The sequence below is a fragment of the Myotis daubentonii genome, chromosome 12 (assembly GCF_963259705.1).
Source record: "Myotis daubentonii chromosome 12, mMyoDau2.1, whole genome shotgun sequence".
NCBI classification, from domain to species: domain Eukaryota; kingdom Metazoa; phylum Chordata; class Mammalia; order Chiroptera; family Vespertilionidae; genus Myotis; species Myotis daubentonii.
This window is the reverse complement of record NC_081851.1, coordinates 49195415-49217611: the sequence shown is the minus strand read 5'-3', so window position 1 is coordinate 49217611 and position 22197 is coordinate 49195415. Positions and strand designations below refer to the sequence as shown.

At 38.2% G+C, this 22197-nt stretch overlaps 1 protein-coding gene across 1 annotated transcript; it reads left to right on the top strand.

Moving 5' to 3' along the window:
* Positions 1 to 6: 6 nt before the first annotated feature.
* Positions 7 to 20154, top strand: CFAP36 (cilia and flagella associated protein 36). Its single transcript, XM_059659788.1, has 10 exons — positions 7 to 339; positions 4792 to 4856; positions 6202 to 6303; positions 11945 to 12059; positions 14632 to 14719; positions 16349 to 16400; positions 17068 to 17170; positions 19002 to 19141; positions 19319 to 19468; positions 19982 to 20154. Exons 1-10 carry the CDS (start codon positions 225 to 227, stop codon positions 20081 to 20083), a joined length of 1032 nt encoding a protein of 343 aa, XP_059515771.1. The 5' UTR covers positions 7 to 224; the 3' UTR covers positions 20084 to 20154.
* The last annotated feature ends 2043 nt before the right edge of the window (positions 20155 to 22197 follow it).

Genomic DNA, 22197 nt, shown 5'->3' with positions numbered 1-22197 from the left:
GCGCAGGCTCCCCGCGAAGCTGGCTTCACTTCCGGACCGCTGCGGGGAGCGCTGGCGTTGCCATAGCGACCATTTTACGTTAACTAGTTCGTCGCTATCAACCAGGTGCCAAGGCCACTGCGGGGGCAATTCTTCACCCATCTGCTCTCAGCTCCCTGCGGTCGAAGGGCCTCAGCTGGCGCCGGGGGTCTGGCCGAAGGTCCCGCGGCGCTCCGCCCGGCGGGATGGCTGCGGAGGAAGAGGACGAGGTAGAATGGGTGGTGGAGAGCATCGCGGGATTCCTGCGAGGCCCGGACTGGTCCATCCCCATCTTGGATTTTGTGGAGCAGAAATGTGAAGGTAAAACACTCGAGCCCGAACTGACCATCCGTTCTTGCCGCTCTCGCACCAGCAGTCGACAGGGAGGTGGTCCCCACAAACCATCTCCATCTCCCCGGTCTCCAAACCAGGTTGAGAGCTGGGCTTGTAGGCGGTTTCGCTGTCACTACGCCAGTGTTGTCTTTGACAGAACTGAAATTGGGACCGAGACTCTCCTCCCACTGGGCCCAAGAACACGCATTAGACTTTAAGCCCGGGTTTGGTCTCTCCCCGCATCCTGCACGTTTCTGGTCTGGGTAGATGCACTGCTTGGGGGGGAGGGAGAGGCTTCTTCCGCCACTTCCCCAGGGGCTTGGGGCGCGGGGGGGCGGTGGCGGGGGAAGAGGCGTCAGTTTGCCTCTGAGCTCAGTCTGATCCCCACAGTTGACCGCAAAGAGGGGCATGTGAATACTGCAGGCGCAGAACCGGTGATTCTGGTGGCCTGTATTCCCTTTACTGTATTGAGCTCTGGCTCGCGGCTATACCAAAAAGGGGTGGCGGTGGTGGGGGTTTCAAACCAATGAGGTACGTAAACGTGGCATACCATTCCCTTTGAGGGCAGGTCACCCCCAGGTTCTGATCAGTTCCCACTTGGAGTTCTGCGTTCAGTCCTTGGAGACGAATTGGAGCCCATTAGGAACCAGAAACCTGTCATACAGATGAATGCCCGACTGTTATCCTGGTTGTTTAGCTGGGAAAGACTTCGATGGTAGTAATCCATTAGTCATTTGAACTTTTGTCTTATGTTGGAGGGATGAGACTTGTTTTGTGAGGTTCAGTGGGTTAGAGCTAGGCTCAGTGGGTACAAGCTACAGGGAAACACATTTCTACGAGGGAAGTGCTTCATAAGGCAATGCATCCCAGGTAAGTTTGCCTTCCTCAGAAGGTGATGAGCTCCCCAGGCACTAGTGTTTGAATGGATCTGACAGCAACTTGATGGAGAGGTTCCAGAGGGAGATTTCAACTACCAAATGGTTGGTTATCCTGGGTGCCCTTTGAAGAGTCCTTTCAAGCCTAAGATTCCATGAATGAGGTGGAGAGGAAGTTTAATTTGACCACTGAATCTTTTCATCACCATAATAAAAATTCAAATAGCATTTATTACATATTGTTTTTACAGGTAATTTTTTAAAGAAATGAAAAATAACTTGCATTTGTGCTCTTTTAAAGAATTTAAAATGCTGTTGAAACTGATAAAGCCTGTGGAATTCTGACCTCGTTTAGGAGATAAAGGAAATTTTGTCACCTTTTGATTCCATTTACCCCACTGAGACCAAGTGCTGAAATGGAAAAAAAATTCCAGCATTGTTGTTCTTTTTATCTCCCAAAATCTAAAGTGGCTGTATCTCAGTAATAATGCACCCGATTGTGTGATCTTACAGGGAAACAGTAATCCTCAGTTTTATAAACAGGGAATGCAGTAATTTGGCTTCAGAATTAACATCCCAGTGACCCTTGAAATAATCATTATAGTTCACTGACTTTGGGTTGTCAGTGTGCTATTCTCCACATCAGATGTTTTAAAGATTAGTTTTGTACAACTTTGTGATATCAGCATTTATTTCGACGAACATTTATTGAGTGTCCTTGGGCCAGAAGCTGGGATAGAAAGATGAATAAGACACAGTTATTATGCTTGAGAAGTGGGGAAGACAGGCAAGTAAATGGGATTTTAATACAAAATGACAGGTGTTATAATAAAGGTAGGGATATGGTGCTGTATTATAAGGGTTCAGAGGAAGGTATCTAACCAGCCTAGGAGCTAGGAGTGGGTAGCAGGTCATGAAGTGTGTGCCACTTATAATGACTTGAAGAAGTTGGGACCAGGGAGGCCAGGTAAAGGCAAAAAGATCTAGGACTGGCTTGAGTAAAAGCATTAGATTCGAAGCACTGTATTTGGTGGTATTCCAAGTAATTGTATTATTAAGAGTGCAAAGATTGAGTGTTGGAGTGGTAGGAGATGAGGCTTGGGATCCAATCTTGGAGGGGTTGGTCTGGCCTTCTAAGGATTTTGTACTTATTCTCTAAGCAAAGAGCAATCATTCAAGAGTCTTAAATAAAAAATTACAGAAGTTAGTTTTGTATTTTTGAAAGATGGGGTGAGTATGTGTAAATAAGTTTATTGTTTACAATTCTTGAATTTGCCCTGATTCCCTAATTAGATTGTTAGCTTTTTGAGGGAAAATATGTCTTTCTAATTTACATTGTTTCACACATATGATCATTCAGTTAAGCAATTTGTTTTGGTTCTATTTAACTTCATTATTGATTTATAGATAACAAAAATGGTCTAGTAACTTTTCAGTAAAATTTTAATCAGCAAAGGTCCAGTACTGTAAAATATGGAGCCCGTTGTGAAAGGAATTATTGTTTAAAAATTGTTAATAATATTCCATTAAAAATTTATAAAGGAATTGTTGCCTTATATTATTGATTGAAAAGTAGCAAATTAGTGTTCGTCTTACATATGAATTAGATTTTAAGTAAGAAAAATAACTTGTTTACAGTTAGCACTATCTATATATATAATCTCTCTATATAAAAGACTAATATGCAAAGTGTCCCTGGGGAAGTTTGACTGGGAGACCTGGAGTTCGATTGCTCGCTATGACCTGTGCTGACCACTAGGAGGAAGTGGGGACCTTGGCGGGCGACCAGTGGTGACGGCGGGTCACTGAGGTGGCCCTGAGGGAGTGAGGGAAGGAGGAGGTGGGGAGGCGGGGAACCTGATTGGCTCCGATTGCCAGTCAGGCCTAGGGACCCTACCTGTGCACTAATTTTGTGTACCAGGCCTCTAGTGTATATATAATGACTTGAAGAAGTTGGGACCAGGGAGGCCAGGTAAAGGTAAAAAGATCTAGGACTGACAGATACATACAGGGGTGGTCAAACAAATGTAGGTTTACAGTTCATATGGAAAATAATACAATAATAAATAATAATATAGTAATAAACTCTGTTTCACATACTCACAACTGTAAACCTACTTTTGCCCATCCCTGTATGGTATCTATAATAATAAAAGCATAATGTGTTAATTAGACTGGACATCCTTCCTTCTGGACAAAGCTGCAGCAGGCGGGGGCTGAGGCAGAAGCAGCAGAGGCCCCCGGCCGCAGCGGCAGTGGGTGACAAGGCCCTTGCACAAATTTCATGCATCGGGCTTCTAGGATCCTATCTAATAATAGACAAACATGGTAATTAACCATACCTCTGACACGCTTCCCATTGGCTAATCAGGGCGATATGCAAATTAACTGCTAACCAAGATGGCGGCCGGCAGCCAGGCAGCTGAAGCGAACAGGAGGCTTGCTTGCTCCAGCGATGGAGGAAGCCAAGGTTCCCCGCCTGCTGCCGCCCAGCTCTGAATTGCACTCTAAGCAACTGTGTTGCAATTATAGAAGCTAAAACCCCAGAAACCTGCTTTCAGCCAGCCGGGCCTCAGAGCTGGAGTTGCAACAGTGTTTCAATTATAGAAGCTAAACAAAGCCCAGATACCTGCTTTCAGCAGCTGAGGTCTCAGAGCTGGAGCTGAGCCTCAGAGCTAAAGCCGGCTCTCAGCTCCAGTGACAGCCATAGAAGGTAAATAAATCCCAGCATAAAAAAAAAAAAATTGAAAGAAAGGAGTGGTTGGGAGCTTCAGTCACCCGCCAGCCTGAAAACAGCCTTCAGCCCCTCACCCAGACTGGCCAGGCACCCCAGTGGGGACCCCCACTCTTAAGGGTGTGTGACCAGCTGCAAACAGCCATCATCCCCTCATCCAGGCTGGCCAGGCACCCAAGCGGGACCCCCACCCTGATCCGGCACACCCTTCAGGGCAAACCAGCCGACCCCCACCCATGCACCAGGCCCCTATCCTATATAGTAAAAGGGTAATATGCAAACTGAGCCTAACAGCAGAAGGACTGGGAATGACTGGTCACTATGACACACACTGACCACCAGGGAGCAGACGTTCAATGCAGGAGCTGCCCTCTGGTGGTCAGGGCGCTCTCACATGGGAGGAGCTCTGCTCAGCCACAAGCCAGGCTGATGGCTGCCAGTACAGCAGTGGTGGTGGGAGCCTCTCCTGCCTCCTCAGCAGCGCTAAGGATGTCTGACTGCAACTTAGGTCTGCTGCCCACTGGCAAGTGGACATCCCCCCAAGTCTGCCGGGCTGTCAGCGGGATGTCTGATTGCCATCTTAGGCCCAATCCCCCGGGAATCGTGCCTAAGCCAGCAGGTGGTCACCCCCTGAGAGGTCCCAGACTGCGAGAGGGCACAGGCTGGGCTGAGGGACCCCCTTTCCCCAGTGTACCAGGCCTCTAGTGTATGTATAAGTATATACTTGTAAGTACATATACAAGTATCTATTTGTAAGATAGAAGGAGTAGACTTTTATAGTAGCATTAATGATATCATTTATTTTTATGCAATATTTTATCTTCAATTTAGTTTTTGATGATGAAGAAGAAAGCAAATTGACCTATACAGAGATTCATCAGGAATACAAAGAACTAGTAAGTACTTTTATTTATATTTTTTACTGATTTTTAAAGGTAATTAGATTAATATTAATTTTAGCTCTTCTAAATTAAAAAATGGTGCCCTGGCTGGTTTGTCTCAGAGGATAGAGTGTCAGCTATATGGTCTTGGGTTCGATTCTTGTCAAAGGCATGTTATCTCGGAGGCAACCAATCAATGTGTCTCTCTCACATAGATATTTTTTTCTCTCTGTCTCTCCCCCTCCTTTCCACTCACCCTAAAAATCAATGGAAAAATATCCTGAGGTGAGGATTGAAAAAAATAAATACAATATGAATAACTAAATAAACTTAAAAAATAAGTTAAAATACGGAATTGTCCATCCTAATTCTTTAAAAAATTCAGCCCTAACCGGTTTGGTTCAGTGGATAGAGTATCAGCCTGTGGACTGAAGGGTCCCGGGTTCGATTCCAGTCAAGGGCATGTACCTTGGTTGCGGGCACAACCCCAGTGGGAGGTGTGCAGGAGGCAGCTGATCGATGTTTCTCTCTCATCGATGTTTCTAACTCTCTATCCCTCTCCCTTCCACTCTGTAAAAAATCAATAAAATATATTTAAAAAAAAAATTCAATCTATCCTAATAGTACTACTAGTTGCATCAGGCTCCAAGGGTTCTTTCAGCCTCTCATCCTTATGACTTCAGATCTCTTCTACTCTATAATCTAAGGAATGGTTTAGGATGACTATGTAAAGGAACCTTGCATCTAATCTTTAAATTTTAACGAGCTGATGCATCCTGGGAAGTGTTATTAACTTAGTCAGTTGTCCTATGATTTTTAAAAATGACTCCTCTGGGTAGGAGAAGAGTTGTACCTCATCAAACTTCATAATCTTGACTTCAGTTATTTTCAGTAGAAGAAATAAAATTTCATTAGATACTCTGTGAAAATTTTTTAATTTCTTATTGTTTGTTTTTTCAATGAAACATTGCCACTCTCGCCAAAACCGGTTTGGCTCAGTGGATAGAGCGTCGGCCTGCGGACTGAAAGGTCCCAGGTTCGATTCCGGTCAAGGGCATGTACCTGGGATTGCGGGCACATCCCCAGTAGGAGATGTGCTGGAGGCAGCTGATCGATGTTTCTCTCTCATCAATGTTTCTAACTCTCTATCTCTCTCCCTTCCTCTCTGTAAAAAATCAATAAAATATATTTAAAAAAACAACAAAAAAAAACACATTGCCACTCTCATGTAGTATAATTTTATGTAGATTAATAATTGCAAACAAACATTTGATTATACTCTTAAACTCATACTTAACATGAAAACTGTCATTTTGAATTTTTCTATGTAAATTACAAAAGTTAAACTTCCTCTTTTTAGGTTGAAAAGCTGTTAGAAGGTTATCTCAAAGAAATTGGAATTAATGAAGATCAATTTCAAGAAGCATGCACTTCTCCTCTTGCAAAGACCCGGACATCACAGGTTTTTGCTTTCATGTTATTCCATAACTTATAGTTTTGACAAAAATGACCCAAAAAAGGGCTTCACTTAAATTTGCCATGTTTGGTTGTCAAATATTATTCTTTGATATTGTAGTAAGTCATCACATATGAGTTCTTTTTTATAAATATCTTGAGAAATGATAATTTGAGGCATTAATGAACTGATGCAATTAAAAAAGAACTTTCTGAATTTAGAATAAAATAGATCACTGATAGTTTCGTAGTTGCTCCCTTTTTAATCTAGTGAATCCACAGAACACAGTTCCTGGGGCTTCCTTCTTTTGGAACTACTTTTATTATCTTATTAGTTCTGCAGTGCTGGGCTGAAGTAGGTATCATGTGAATTTGTAACTGATATTTATTGAGGGCTGATGTTTGTTGCTTGTTTTAGGCACTTGACATGTATTATTTTATTTAATTTTCCTGATATCCCTTAAGATATTTTACTTCCATTTAGAACTGAGAAAACGAATGCACAAATATATTAAACAACTAGTGCAAAGTCCACAGCTAAGTAGGTAGTTGAAGCAGGTTACCAGCCCAGGCCCCACCTGAGAGCCTCTTGCTCAGAGGCTGAGGATAGGGGTATATTACTCTTACCAAATAGCCTTCTTCTGAGAGAGTTGCTTTAGCTTCCCAGCATCTACCAAATGATAATTCCTTAGTGAGATGGTAATTAGGATTCTCTAGGATGTGACCCCAAATTATATTTTTAGCCTTCTTCTCCTGCTATAGTTCTCCAATACATTATGTACTACAGTCATTTCAGGCCACTTGTGCTTGTAAGTGACTTTGCTTATGCTATTCCTTTATTTGGAATATTTGGCTCCCACCTCCCCACCCCACCATCCTTTCCTTACCCAGAAAAATCCTCCTCATCAGGGCCTGGCTTAAATTTTCTTCTTTTAAGGCAGGTTTCCTGAACCTTCTAGTCTGACTAACACTCATTGTGCCTCACTGGGCACTTACATTTTTTGGTATTCTGTCTTTATTTATAGTTTCGTACAACTCTGTTTGCTTTACTAGATTGTAAGTCCTTTGAGCTGTTTAAAGTATCTTTGCATTCCCAGCATCTATCACAGATATGAGAACTTAATTCCTAATAGGTAGTTCTTAATAAATTATTGTTAACTTAAATTATCTCTTTATTGTGGCTTAGAAGAGCTTGTTTTAACTACTGTTTAGCACGTCCTGCTTCAGTTTTCTTTTGCACAACTTTTGCTCATTGAATGATCACCACTGATTCTAGAGATAGAAAATCTTCAATATCACATGACATTTAAAGAAATATTAAATGCTATTGATATAACAACACTAATTAAGCAAACATGATTTTGTTGATGAATAATTATAAAAAACAAAAGTTGTTTTACAGTTCAGCAGTAGCTTTTGTTCTATATGCACTATAGTTTTAGTTTAAGGAATAATAATAGACAGTATTTTCTTCTTTTTGTGAAATAGGAAGAATTTGAAACTTATTAAGTAGTATTTAAATTTATTTTTAAGACATTGGTATTTGTTTTTATTTTCCTTATTTTTCTGGAATATTTCTTGAATAAAGATGTTCACAGTAATATTAGACACATCCATCTTTTGTTTTTGTTATCAGGGTAAGTTTAAATTATTTGAATGAAGGTGTCTAGAATTTTAAAATATTGCTTTAGATCAAGAGTAACACATCTTTCTCATTTGTTCTATTATACTACACCTTTTGATTTATCTGGATTTGATTGGTACAAGGACTCAAGCCTTTTGACACAGACAGAACTTGATTTGAGTCATAAATTTTTCATTTAGTAGCTCTAAGACCTCAGACAAAAGTTGTTTTAGTTTTCCTTTCTTATCCAATCTGATTATAAATTTCCATACCCATAAAATATGGATAATATCTACTTTGAAAGATTTTTGTGAAATTTCAGAGGCAATGTTCATAAAGCATTTAGCTCAATACCTGACATATATAAGGTGGTGTATATGGAAGCGCCTCTTAATTATCTGTGGCTATTTTGGTGGTTGATTAGCACTGTGTTAATCAGGCCAGGGTCATGGGTTCAATCCCCATGTGGACTAGTTAGCTTTATTCTCTTTTGGGGCAAACTCTTAGCACCAGATACTGAATATCAACATGATTGAATCAGCTAAGTCTGTCACTGTTATCAGAAAAATAGCTCAAAGTATGTTACATATTGCTTTGCAGCAATCATATAATCTTTTAAAAAAAATTATTTATTGTAGAGAGAGAGGGAGGGAGGGAGAGAGAGAGAAAGAGAAACATGGATTTGTTGTTCTATTTGTGCAGTCATTGGTTGATTCTTGCCCTGATCTGATATCAAACCTGCAACCTTAATGTATCGGGAGGATGCTCTAATCAACTGAGCTACTCAGCCAGGGCAATCATATAATCTTCATACATAAGATAAGAAGGTAATTCCATTATGTTAATGGGGTGCCTAAGAATGAATTCAAGAAACCAATTGCTTGCCCTGGATAATTTTAGGAGGTAATTTTTATTTTGTTTTGGTTTGCTTAATTTTATTTTGATTTTAAAATCAGTTGCCAGTTCCCATTGTATTGTATTGCTAAAGCCAACTTGAAAGATTCTTTTTACCTGGTTTGGTTATCATTAGACCTAAACCACTAGTCCTGGAATACTCTGTGTATTAAAGTCAGCAGGAGTGGTAAGGGGACTAATGACCCTAATGAAATGAAGAACTCTAGTTAAAAAAAAAGAAAGACTTTTTAAGAGCATGTTTTTCTGTTATATATGTGTGGTTTCTATAATAAAAATGCTTATGACTTAGATTATCTTTCTAAATAGTTTAGAAAATTATGGCAGTGTAATAAATACAGAGATATTATTTCACTTGTCTTCAGTAATATTACTAATTATGTGCTATTTTCCAATTGAAATAGGCAAAAGTGGCTTCCTTCATTGCTTGTGATTTTTTTTTGGTGAGAATTGATGTCAATGTATTGCCCAAACCAGGGACTTCTATATGGCAAGAGGCAAACTATTTTTTGCTTTCGTTTTTGTTTATTCACCTGATTTTCTTGACATTTATAAGAAAGACATTAATGCTATATTATATTATTATTAATATACTATTATTACACTAATATATTAATATACTATTATTACATTAATATTTATAATACTAGTAATTTGGGAAAATTATGCTTCTCCCTCAATAACTTGGGTCATTGAAAAGATTACATATGTGGTGTAACTTTCTTTTCCTAAAAATACACACAGGATAATTAACAATATTTTGTGTAAGACTTTAAAAAATTAATAGACTTTCTTAGAGCAGTTTTAAGTTTACCTAAAATTGATCTGATAGTAGAGGCTTTTGATGTCAAGGCCTCATTTTTTCACCAATGTACCAGTGCCGGAAGCCGGTCCATCCTTGCTGTTTCAAGGGACCTGGCATATATGGCCTACTGTTCTTAATATGTTTGCTCCCCTTAGCGCTGTGTGTTTTAACCAAGGTCACCTCTCCGAGAAAGGTTGTTTCCCCAGGTAGGGATTTTTCCCTGAAGTCAGGGAGGGGATAAAACCCCTCAACTAAGTGCCAGGCGGGTAATTAATCACTTTAACTACGAACAATCATGCTTAAGCTACATAATCTTTACTCCCTGGAATGGAGATAAGAAACGCCCTAACCTTTGTAATAGAGATTGATAGGATTGAATCAACTGGTATAAATACAGATGTAACAAGACAGAGAGAGACAGAACTTAGAAGAGAGCCAAGAAGACAGAACCTACACAGAACCTACAGACAGAAGAACTTCGCTGGAGAGAACATGGCAAAAGATCCTGGACAGAAACTGGCCTCAGAACCTAGAGACAGAACCTAGCGAGAGAACATGGCAAAAGATCCTGGACTGAACCTGACTACAGAAATATGGCAAGAGAACCTGACTAGAACCTGGTGACCGAACCTGGCTGGAGATCTCAGACAGAACCTGGCTGGAGAACCTAGCGAGGGAACATGGCTACAGAACCTGACTGGAGATCCTAACCAGAACTTCGCTGGAGATCCAGACCAGAACTTGGCTGGAGATCCTGGCTAGAGATCCTGGATAGGCTGCTGATCAACTGAACGCTATCTCCGTGTCATTCCTTCTTCGCCGACTCCGTCTACACCTTTGGGGACCCCTGGACCCGCTGGGGCTGGACCCCGGCATACCAGTAGCTCTCAGACTTTAATATTATAAGAATTATCTGGGGAGATACATGGGCACCCATCCTACAGAAATTTAGATTCATTATGTTTAGGGGAGGGTTTAGGAATATGCACTTAACCCCTCCTTCCTGTATTCTTAAAACACACTTTGAGAAGCCATGCATTATGCTTTTAAGTATCAACTCAAACTGACTTGCTAAAAGAAGCTCTAGTTGACACATTGCCCTCAGTAGCGGTGCCCTGCAAGTGTTTGTTAGTGATGAAGTTAAAGTATCTGATGTTACTAATAAGAAGTGAGGAAGCCCCAGGACAAAGTTACGTAGTGCCATAATGCCATAAAGAGGCCCTGGTAGACATCACTAATCTATCAGAGGCTGCCCACAGTTACTGAGCTCTGGGCTGCAACTTTCAAACACAGATGAAGCCTATTTGCCATCTCTGCCCTGAGCCTTTCGAATAGTGTTATTTAATTTAAGGGAAAAGAAACATTTTTTCCTATAGTTGACTCTATAATTGTCACAGAGAGCTACGTTTGCACTTTATTTTGCTATACTGGGGGAGTCTAGGATGTGAGCTGATTGTTGTGGGAAGGGCTCCTTCCTCTTTGTTTAGAGCTCTTTTATGGCGCTTTTGTTAAGGTGTCTGACCTTGCTGGTGAACAATAATAGCACACCCTTCATTGCCTCTCCACAATTTTGTGTGATTAGCTTTTCCACAGTATCATATAAAACTCGAAATAAGATTTTAGTAAGATGGATCACATCTGAGTGTTTTCGTTTGTTTTTTACACATTTAAAATTTTATTCTACTTCTTATTGGTTAGCTTGGGAATTGTTTTGTTCTTTGATATAACGGTAGTTTTCTGTAGTTAAGGAAATGTTAATTTGGGTATTGTGGGGTAGACATCTTTATTTATTTTCTTCTGATTTGTTATACTTCAGTTTTAGCCAGAAAAGGATTTTACATCTTAATTTCTAATTCTACCTCTTTCATGACACTTTCTACATATAGGACAATTACAATTGCATTCTCACATTACTAATAACATATTACACTTACTTGTCAGATTCCATTTTTTGGGATTTACTTTTATTTAAATGAGTATTTTTTATTAATTAAGGGATCATATTATAGTTAACGATTTATCATTAAACAGTACATTTCAAGTGACAGAATATAACCAAATAGGTTATTTAGGCAGAAAAACAAATTCAGATGCTGTTTTTATGTGTAAAAAAAAATGTACATACTTTAATTAATAAATACTTTATTGCTAAAAAATGCTAACATCATCTGAGCCTTTAGCGAGTTGTAATCTTTGTGTAGGTAGGTCTTGCCTCAATGTTGATGAAAATGCATTGTCTAAGAAGTGCAATAAATAAATGCATGTAGTTTTAAAATGTGAATTTAACTTACAGATTTCTTTCCACAGGCCATTTTGCAACCCGTGTTGGCCGCAGAAGATTTTACTATCTTTAAAGCAATGATGGTCCAGAAAAACATTGAAATGCAGCTGCAAGCCATTCGAATAATTCAAGAGAGAAATGGTAAAATGTTGACTTTAGAAATCTAAGTGCTAAATGCATTTTTTTTTGCAATTTTGACTATGCTGATTCTAACATGTAGCTGCCTTTATATTTATTCCAAGTCTTAAATGTAGCTGCGTTTATATTTATATTTATTCCAAGTTTGAAAGTCTATGGCCGACTTAAGAGATTCAAGAGTGTAGACTTCCTGATCAGTGCATGTTTTACATTTCAAATGCAGACCAGAATTTGATGGAAGGATGATTTAGGTTTCAGAGAGCTTGATTTTTCTGTCCAGCTAAAGATTTTATGAAATTCAGTATTTTTGAGTGATCACAGTTGTAGTTACAGATGAGAGAATGTGACTACCCTTCCTCTGGTTTATCATTGTTAGGACATTAGGAAACCAATGTAGAAACTGGTTTCTAACCCTAGCTGGTTGGGCTCAGTGGATAGGATGTTGGACGGAGGACTGAAGGGTCCCAGGTTCAATTCTGATCAAGGGTGCATACCTTGGTTGCAGGCTCAATCCCCAACCCTGGTCGGGGCACTTGTGGGCTTAAAGCATTGGAAGCCATTGGAGAGCTTGTAGAAATACATATGTCCCTCAGTTTCTGATTCAGTAAGTCTGGAGTAGGGCCTAAAACTTTGCATTTTTAACAAGTTCCCAGATGATGTTAAAGCTCCTGGTCTTGGGACCACCCTGAGGACTACTGTTGTAGGGCATAACCTGACCTTAATAACCTATGTGTTCCTTTGCTCAGTAGATTGCCACTGATATTCTTTACCATGTCTGTGTACTTTTTAATGGGTTGGCAGCAGTACCTTTTCTTTGATTGTTTCTCAAAGGTATGAGAGCTATAGGTCAGTTATACTATATGCTTCTAAGGGTCTGGAACATGCAACCATAGAGTTTCTCTTGTTGCAGGGAAAACAATAGAATGTTGCAGGGCCCTTGTGGATTCTCCTCTCATTTGTCTCATGTGAGTAGAGACTCAATCCCTTAGGACAGTGATTTTCAACTGGTGTGCCGCAAGAATTGAAAAAACATGCAATACCTGACTATTTAGTCAGGGGCACTGACCTCTTTTCTCTTAGATTGACAAATAAAAACATGACAACAGCCAACAGAATAATAGCCATCCATGTGAATGAATCAAAATTATACCTCTTTTTTTTGTCAGATCAGCAAAGAATATATTTTTTTGGTATGCTGCAGAGTTTTAATAACTTAGATCCAGGATTGAGGACCTTAGAGCAATGTTGATTTTATTCAAATCTGTAGACCATTTGAAAATTGTATTTGTGGTGAGAAAAATCCAAAAGCTCTCTGGATTCTTTGTCGTAGCTTTTCAAAGAATTTTGGGGAAATGCAAATCAGAGCATTATTTTGATGGTTTTGAAGAATTGCATACTGCTACATTATTCTTTCCTTTGTTCTTTTTATTTTCCTTACAAAGTGTATTAGGAGAATACTAATTGTATATCTTTTGATTTAGCAAAAATGCACTTAAGATTAATGGATTATATAGATGTTAGTTTTCTGATTGTGATACTGTTCTGTAGTTTTGCAAGATGTTACCATTGGGAGAAACTGGGTAAAGAGTACATAGCATCACTTTGTATTATTTCTTGCAACCATGTGTGAAACTGTAATTATCTCAAAATAAAAAGTTTAATTAAAAATGCACTTAAACAACAAGGGGATTAGAATAATAAAGCTACTTTAATTTAGATTAGATCCAAAAGCCCATTGTCATATGTGGACAGAAAAATAGAAAGTAAAAATTTGAGACATGCTGCTAATGTTATGAGAATGTAATTATAGATATGAACAGAACACTTATTACCAGCCTACCTGCTTATTAAGAAGATATAGGTAATAAAGTAAATTAAATCAATACTTAAAATTACTTGCTATAAATTATTTTTTGCCTTGGGCTGCAGTTGGTACTACCCTGGTTTATAGTTATTAGCCCAATATTTGCATAGAAGCTTCAAGGGCAGAGATTGTTTTATTCATCTTTATATTACCCCTAAGTGCTTAGCACCAGGCTTTTTTTGCATGTAGTAAGCAGGGCCCCTTTCAGTAGCATTTGTTGTAATATGATTGAAGAGTATTAACATGCTATTTTAATTAACAAAGTACTTTATAGTTTATTTGTAAACTCTTTCCCCTTTTGAGGGATACTTTTGAGAGCATAGTTTCATTAGGAGGAACCTACTGAGTTCAATGCTATACCCTCTGCTAGTTGTGATTATAAAAGAAAATAGCTTAAATTAATTTTTACTACCATATATAATAATTATTACTTTTAATAAGCAATACAAATGAGAGACATTTCTAGGTAAAATTGTGTGGTGTTTTTTGTTTTTTTGTTTTTTTTTTGGGGGGGGGGGGTGGTTGGGAACTGCTGATTACCTGAAAGGAGAAAAAGTTAAAAAGACCATAGTTAAAAAGATAATAGTTTAGAACCTTTTTAAAAGTGACAGATATTAATAAATTATTTGTACTTCTTGATGAACTAGGATAGTGAGAAATAAATGTTTTCAGTTGAGTTGATGTTCTTCCATGTGGTCTGGTTTTGAACAGGTGTATTACCTGACTGCTTAACAGATGGTTCTGATGTGGTCAGTGATCTTGAACAGGAAGAGATGAAAATCCTGAGGGAAGTTCTTAGGTATCCTTCTTTAATTATTTTTTGAGTGAATCACTAGAATTTTGTAATATGACTTGTATATGTGCTTTTCACCCCCAAAATATTATGAACTAGTAAAATATCTAAATTTTCTACTGAAGACCATGAAAATGACTTGTCATTTTATTTTTTTATAATTATGTATATATTACATATCTTAATGGACAGAAAAAATTATTTTCAGATGATTCATACCAGATCAACACAAATGGGAGTGTCTTCTACGTCCATGGTGGGAATAGGAGGCTAAATTGGAACAAGATGCAGTAGGTCCATGCCTGGAAAGGGGTGTAGTGGCCTGAGCTGACCAGGAAACTCCATGCCTTTTGGATCTTAGTATCAGAGGTGGCTCAGTCATGTGTCTCACAGTAGGAGGCTGGACATCCAGACTCCAGAGACCAAATAGCTGAATGAGTGGCAGGTAACTTGCAAGGGGAAGAGGACAGTGGGAGGTGCCTATCCAGATGACTGTCTTTCCCCTCTCTTCCTTGCCCAAGTTACATGATTCTCAACCAAATGCTGGACACAGAGTGTGCAGTTCACTAAAGGGGCATTTTTCCCCACCTTGGGCCTGTTGTCTCCGACCCCATGGGAAGTTTGGAGCGGCAATTTTAGCACCTAATTTTTAAATCTGTGAGAAATATATAGCAAAAGCCTGCATCCACTGTGTCACCTGTAGAAAGGAAGGGCTCTAACCACAAATCTAGCATCCTGTTGTACCCCCACCTACTCACCTTGTCCCCAACTCTAAAGCAGAAGGGAGGAGAGGCTGGTGATGGTAAGGAGCTCTAAGACTCACTGCTTAATTTCAGAGGATTTGAGTGGCTGTGGGGAGGGAGGCAGGTGTGTGAGTGAACCCAGTCTTTTCCTGCCAGAGCCCACATTCCACGGCAGGGGCAAAGGGGAGCCTGAGATAATAGAGAATGCTTTGAGTTTATAGTGTTGAAGAGATAAGGATGTTTGGTGTTAGGTTTAGAAGACTGGTGAAGTTTTGACTTACCCTGGTTGCCTCTGTTGGTTGATTGGCGGTCTGAAAACTGATCAACATTGTACTTTTAAATGTTATTTTCTAAGGGTGTGTACTACTGTATAAGTAGTAGAGCTTAGTTATGAACACGTAAGAGAGTTGATGGCTATTTTCCTAAATCAGACTGGCCCAGCAGTTTATAAAAACTGTAAAGGCTTTGGCATAATGGTATTAGGAAAGCTTTGTGATAGTTCAGGTGCCACTGGGAAGAGTAGAATGAGGGGAGAAGTGGATTTTATCAAGAGGGCTATAACTAAAGAGAGAGTCTATATTAATGGGATTTTCCATTCAAATTTGGGTTTAGAGTTTTAAACTTGTTGATCTTTCTTTATCAAGAGGTCATTGACATTTCCAGAAGAAATGGGCATGCCTGTATTTTATATTAATAACTCTATGCTGTATAAGCGTACATATATCTTTCTCAGTTGATGTAAACTGATTTAAGCAAAGCTTAATTATTTTCATTTTTGTTTCCAAAATTCCTTGCACATATTATAAGCTTAGGTTAGCATGTTGTTTGTTGAATATTTTTTCTTTGACAAAAAAAGAAAATTTACTTTTCTACCTTATTTTATATATCTCAGAAAGTCAAAAGAAGAATATGACCAGGAGGAAGAAAGGAAGAGAAAAAAGCAGGTGCCTACAGAATATATTAATATAATAGAAGTATTTTATTATTGTTAACCTAGTTTTTGTTGTTAAAATTTAAGCTTATGTGGGACTACACACATTCCTAAAAGTACTCATATTATCTTGGCATTTCTAAGCATTTATACTTAACTTTATAATTTTATAATTAATCCAACAACCTACCTTTAAATTTCCAAGAAAGACTACATTATTAACTCCAAAACATTGTAATGCCATTTATATTTTGGGGGATTCTTTTTTAAAATTCCCCTTAATTTTATGAATAAAAGATTAAGAAAAATATTTTACTTCCCCATTCTCCTTGATTTCTTCAGTTTTGAAATATCATTGATGTTTCTATCTCTTCCTCTCTCTGAAATAAATAAAAACTTATTTTAAAAAAGTGGAGGATTCCGGCCCCGTCCTCTGGGCTTCATCATTGTGATTTTGTTTATTTTTTCTATTAAAAACAAAAAGTCACACATTCAAAAAAAAATAAAAATAAAAATAAAATAAAAAAGTGGAGGATATAAATTACTGGGAAAATCTTAGAAACTTTGGAAAAACAGAACAGTAATTTTTTAAAAAAACTAATGCCTTTGGATTTTTTGAGTAGTGAATTAGTAAAAATTAATCTAAAATGTTTTTTTAATTGTATAATGAATTCCTGCAGTTATCAGAGGCTAAAACAGAAGAATCCACGGTGAATGCTGATGAAACTGCAAAAATGAGTAATTCCCAGGGGGATGGTGAACGTGACGCACACCCACCCTTAGGTAAGCTTGATGTGTCACTAAACTTTCTCTAATGATATGAATACATAAACATTGTAAAGAGTGTGCAACTTTCTTTGACATACTTAACCTTCTAAAACCCTGGGATGGAGTGTTGAATGGCCATTGGTATTTAAAGTTCTTTGTGAATTTAGCTAAAGAGATTGCTGGTAGGAAATACCCATCTGACAGAAGCGGTATAGTTCCCAAATTTCTAAGTGAAACCTGGAACCCAGAGCAGTAAGCCACCAGCCTTTGGTACCACAGCTCTAGCATCTAAAATGTATTCACATAACATTTGGTATTCTCACCCTTGACCACAATTATGTGGTAAGTAAGAAGCTAAACTTGGAATGATAATATTATTTTCCAATTGAATTAAAGCACATCTTGAAAATAAGAGGTAGCTAATTTATCCAGATGTTTAGTCAGAAACTGTTGTTGAAAGCAAATCACTGAGATTCTGTGTGGGAAATGTTAGCAGATGAAATTGTTGAACATGTAGTAAATCCACTTTCAATATGCTCTGATTTCCTTTATATGAAAACAAGTAATTCTGAAATAGAAATTGAATAATGATCATTTCAGTTCATTTTATCATGGATTTCTGTTTTAAAGAAATATCCTTTTCTCAAAAAATAAAAACATAACTCTGTCAGGTAGATATTGTGATATTGCCTTCTTTTTTTAACACGAAATTTAAGGAAATTAGGTGACTTGTCCAAAATCACTAAACTATTAAATGGTTAAGCTGTGGTTTACCCTGCTTGGTCTTCTGATTTCAAATCTTGTGTTCTTTTACACTTCAGTTTAAAAGAACTTTTATAATTGAGATAATATGGGTTTGATATTTACCCGGGCGGTTTCCCTCTGACCCTCTGGGCTCTGAGGTCTTGCAGTTCTCTACAGCTCAGATCCCTGATTTTACCATTCTTCAGGCGTCCTCTGTCCTTCCCAGCTTTGAATTGTCTCACCAGCTGTGTCTACTTCGCCAATTTGGGGTGGATGTTATTCGCTTTAGTTTAGTGTTAGGATTGCTCGTTCTGTCCACCCGGACAAGGCTCGGGACACATCCATCTATTCCGCCGCCATATTGCCTCTCTTAAAATCTTTACATTTTGTTAATGTGCTGGTAGGTTTATAGTTATCTTCAATATGTATTACAAACAAAATTTATTGATATTATTGGTATTTACTCTTCTGCTACAAAAAATTATAGCTTTACATTAACAGTTCTGAAAATATAGGTTCACTAACTGTTTTTATCCACGAGTAAAAGTTTGGAATTTTAGTACTGTTTATTTGGCTTATGTGGCAATCTTGTATTACATTATGGTGGAGTTCTAATTTTTAGATGAGAATTTTATCTTTTTGTAGCTATAGTATCAAACAGCAGGAATTTGGTATTAAAATATTGTTTGTAAGAAACTCGTCTTTGAGGACAGAGACCGTGTTTATTGTTCTTACCCAGTGCTTGGTACAGTATAGGCCAGCCATGGGCAAACTACGGCCCACGGGCCGGATCCGGCCCGTTTGAAATGAATAAAACTATTGAAAAAAAAGACCGTACCCTTTTATGTAATGATGTTTACTTTGAATTTATATCAGTTCACACAAACACTCCATCCATGCTTTTGTTCCGGCCCTCCGGTCCAGTTTAAGAACCCGTTGTGGCCCTCGAGTCAAAAAGTTTGCCCACCCCTGGTATAGGTACTGAATCAATGCGTGTTGATTGAGTGTGAGAAAAAAACAAGTGTTATTAACACTAGCTCATTTTGCTGAACCTAGTCTAATACTTAATATAATATTCTGCTTGGTCTCTATCTACTGCCAGAAGCGAAAGTGCATTTTGCTAATTCATCAGTGGAACCTTTGGCAGGAAAGCTGGAAATGTTGCCTGAAACATCTTCCCTCCCACAAAAAGGCCTGAAGATTCCTGGCTTTGAATATGCAAGCACTGAAGGGCCAATAGCAGTAAGTAACATTACTTTTTAAGAACTATGAACAAAATGACAAAGTACTAGGAGCAAGCAATGTAAACAGTCATATACTTTTGTTATCTTGAACTCAAACTTCTAATTGAATCAATCAGATATCTTTGCCATTTACTATATGAACTTGAATTTAAAATAGTTCCTTTTTTTGGCCCAGAATTTATCAACACTTGGAACAGAAGAGCTGCGGCAACGGGAGCACTATCTCAAGCAGAAGAGAGATAAGTTGATGTCCATGAGAAAGGATATGAAGACTAAGCAGATGCAAAATACAGAACAGAAGGGAAAACCTGCTGGGGAGGTAGAGGTATGGCTGATCTTAGTTTGTCAAAACTAGTAAATCTAGAGGTGGAATTCTCAATATCAGATAATGTGGAAGAAAGCCTTACTAATCAACGTTGCTTGTAGATCCATTTATATTAACCTCCCTGCTAGAGTAGAGCCTTCTCTTTTTTAGGAAGTAGGATGGTTATGTAATGAGGATTTTGTGAGGTAGAAATGATAGCAGTTTCATTATACAGTCCTTATTTCTTTACTTGCCCTATTCTGAGTGCGTAAGGGTCAGCAGTCTATTTCACCGGAGCCTTTTGACATATTTTACCATAGAGCAACATCAGTATCCTAGCCACCACCTTTAAGAGGCTTCTCCAAGAAGAGATTTTATAAGGAAGAGATTTATGGAATTCAGTCCATGTGTGACTTTTAAAAAAATTTCACTAAAAATGCTCTTTGTTCAAGGCAGTATGTTGGGAATTTTCGACAAATGAACTCATCTTATACTGTAGCCAACTTTTTTCTTTTTCTTTTCTTTTTATTTAAGGAAATGACAGAGAAACCAGAAATGACAGCAGAGGAGATGCAAACATTACTAAAGAGGAGATTGCTTGCAGAGAAACTTAAAGAAGAAGTTATTAATAAGTAAATTTAAAACCAATTTAGCAAAACAGAAATTGAAATTTTCTTAAAAATAAATTATTTAATCCTTACACTGAACCTGTTAGTTTCAAACACTTATGTTTATAAACACAGATTCAAACTCATTATTACTGTTTTATTGAACAGTTAAGGTAAAGGGCGGTTGGAGAAGACAGCTACTTATGCTGAGCAGTTTAATATAAATTTTTGAATAATATTTCTTAGAGAGAGGGTATAGAAAACTAGTTGATAGTGTGTTCATTCACTCAAACTTGGTTACCTATTGTTTCTGCTAAGCACTGTGCTAAGCACTAAGGATACAGTAGTTAACTAGATTCATAGAGTCTCTGCCTTTATGGGGCTAGTGAAGGCCTAGAGAGCAATGTTAGAAGGAAAAAGTGCAGTGGTGTAAGCAGTGCTTGCCATGCCTTTTTGAGAAAGCAATGTTTAAGATGATTGGAAGGCTAATTGCAGGGAGAAAGCGGGGGAAACCCACTCAGGTCCTGCAGCAGGAAGTAATAAAGCACATACTAAGGAGCTGTCGGAATGGTTGGAGTACACATAGAATGGAGAGGGTTAACATGAAATTGGAGATAGGTGGGACACTGATTTACAGGTCCTTGTAGACGTGAGGATTTTAATCTTATGGCACTGGGAGGTCACTGAAAAGGTTTAAAGCAGAGAAGTTACGTGATCATAATGTTCATTTTAAAAAAGATGTGTGGCTGCTGTGTGGATACTATTGGGTGAGTCTGGTGTTAGTGTAGCTGTGGGTATACCAGGTTTAAGGTAATTCAGTGATAAGAGTAGTTATCTTGTACAGTGTTAAGATAGAGTTTAGCATCTTGTATTTGAGGCAGGAGCAAACAGGACTTGGAAAATAGATGAGGTGGTGTGTGTGTGTGTCTTAAAAATACTCACTCTTTCTAGAAAAGCTACTATTAAAACAGATAACAGGAACAATCAATTGAGCCCATGAAGGGGAATGCTGTCATGAGTGTAGATCTTTTGTATGTGAAGGGATCCTTGATGGTTTTAGTAGTCTTTTAGCTTGAAGATAACCAGAATACAGGTGCTCCTTTACTTCAATGGGGTTACATCCTGATACCCTGATTGAAAATATGGTAAGTTGAAAATGTGTTTACTATATCTAACCTACTGAACATCATAGCCTAGCCCTGCTTACATGTTTCAGAACACTTATACTACAGTTGGGCAATTATCTTAAGTTTCATGTTAAGAGTATTGCTTTCCTCTGCTTCTCACCAGAAGCATGAGACACAGATGGGCATTTTTATTTTATTTTTTACACAGTGGAAGAGAGAGGGAAAGACAGAAACATCGATGAGAGAAACACATTGATTGGTTGCCTCCTGCACGCACCTGACCAGGGCCCGGGCCAGGAAGGAGCCTGCAACCAAGGTATGTGCCCTTGACCAGAATCAATCCCAGACCCTTTGGTCGGCAGGCTGATACTCTATCCACTGAGCCAAACCGGGTAGGGCCAGATGGGTGTTTTATAGACATTATGGGATGTGAAAACATAAAATACAGTACCCAGAAAACACTGGCCACACAGTACAGTGTAGTATTGTTTATCCTCGTGATCTCATGGTTTGCTGTGCAACATCATGGGACTATATGCCTACCTGTCACTAGCCCGGGAAAAGATAGAAATTCAAAATTTGAGGTATGGTTTGTACTGAATGCTTATCACTTCTGCACCATCATAAAGTAAAAGTTGAACCACCATAAGTTGGGGACTGTGTAGAAGAGAGATTTTTCTTTCAGAAACTTCTGTGTTGTGTCATCCCACAAAGGGCCCCTTTTGCTACTTATGGGCCACTTCTGAGGTTTGACTTATAATTCCATTTTATTTCTTTAAATCTACAGTTACAAACTTTTAAAAAGGGATACCAAAATTAGTTTAGTTACAAACCTTCAACCTGCAGAGAAAACCAGTATTAAGTTATATTCCTTACATTTTTATTAGTGGACAAGAGGAAAAACTAGTGATTAAAACACAGAAATCTGTTTCATGTTATTTTTTTTATTAAAAATAGTTTTTTATTTGATACATATTTACAGATATAATTTTAAGAGAACCTCAGGCTGTGCATA

Bases quoted from the DNA above. Each gene is read 5' to 3' on its own strand.
- CFAP36 (XM_059659788.1), top strand. From the start codon at position 225: ATGGCTGCGGAGGAAGAGGACGAGGTAGAATGGGTGGTGGAGAGCATC. The intron at 340-4,791 runs GTAAAACACTCG...TCTTCAATTTAG, and splicing joins TGTGGAGCAGAAATGTGAAG to TTTTTGATGATGAAGAAGAA. The intron at 14,720-16,348 runs GTATCCTTCTTT...TATATATCTCAG, and splicing joins ATCCTGAGGGAAGTTCTTAG to AAAGTCAAAAGAAGAATATG.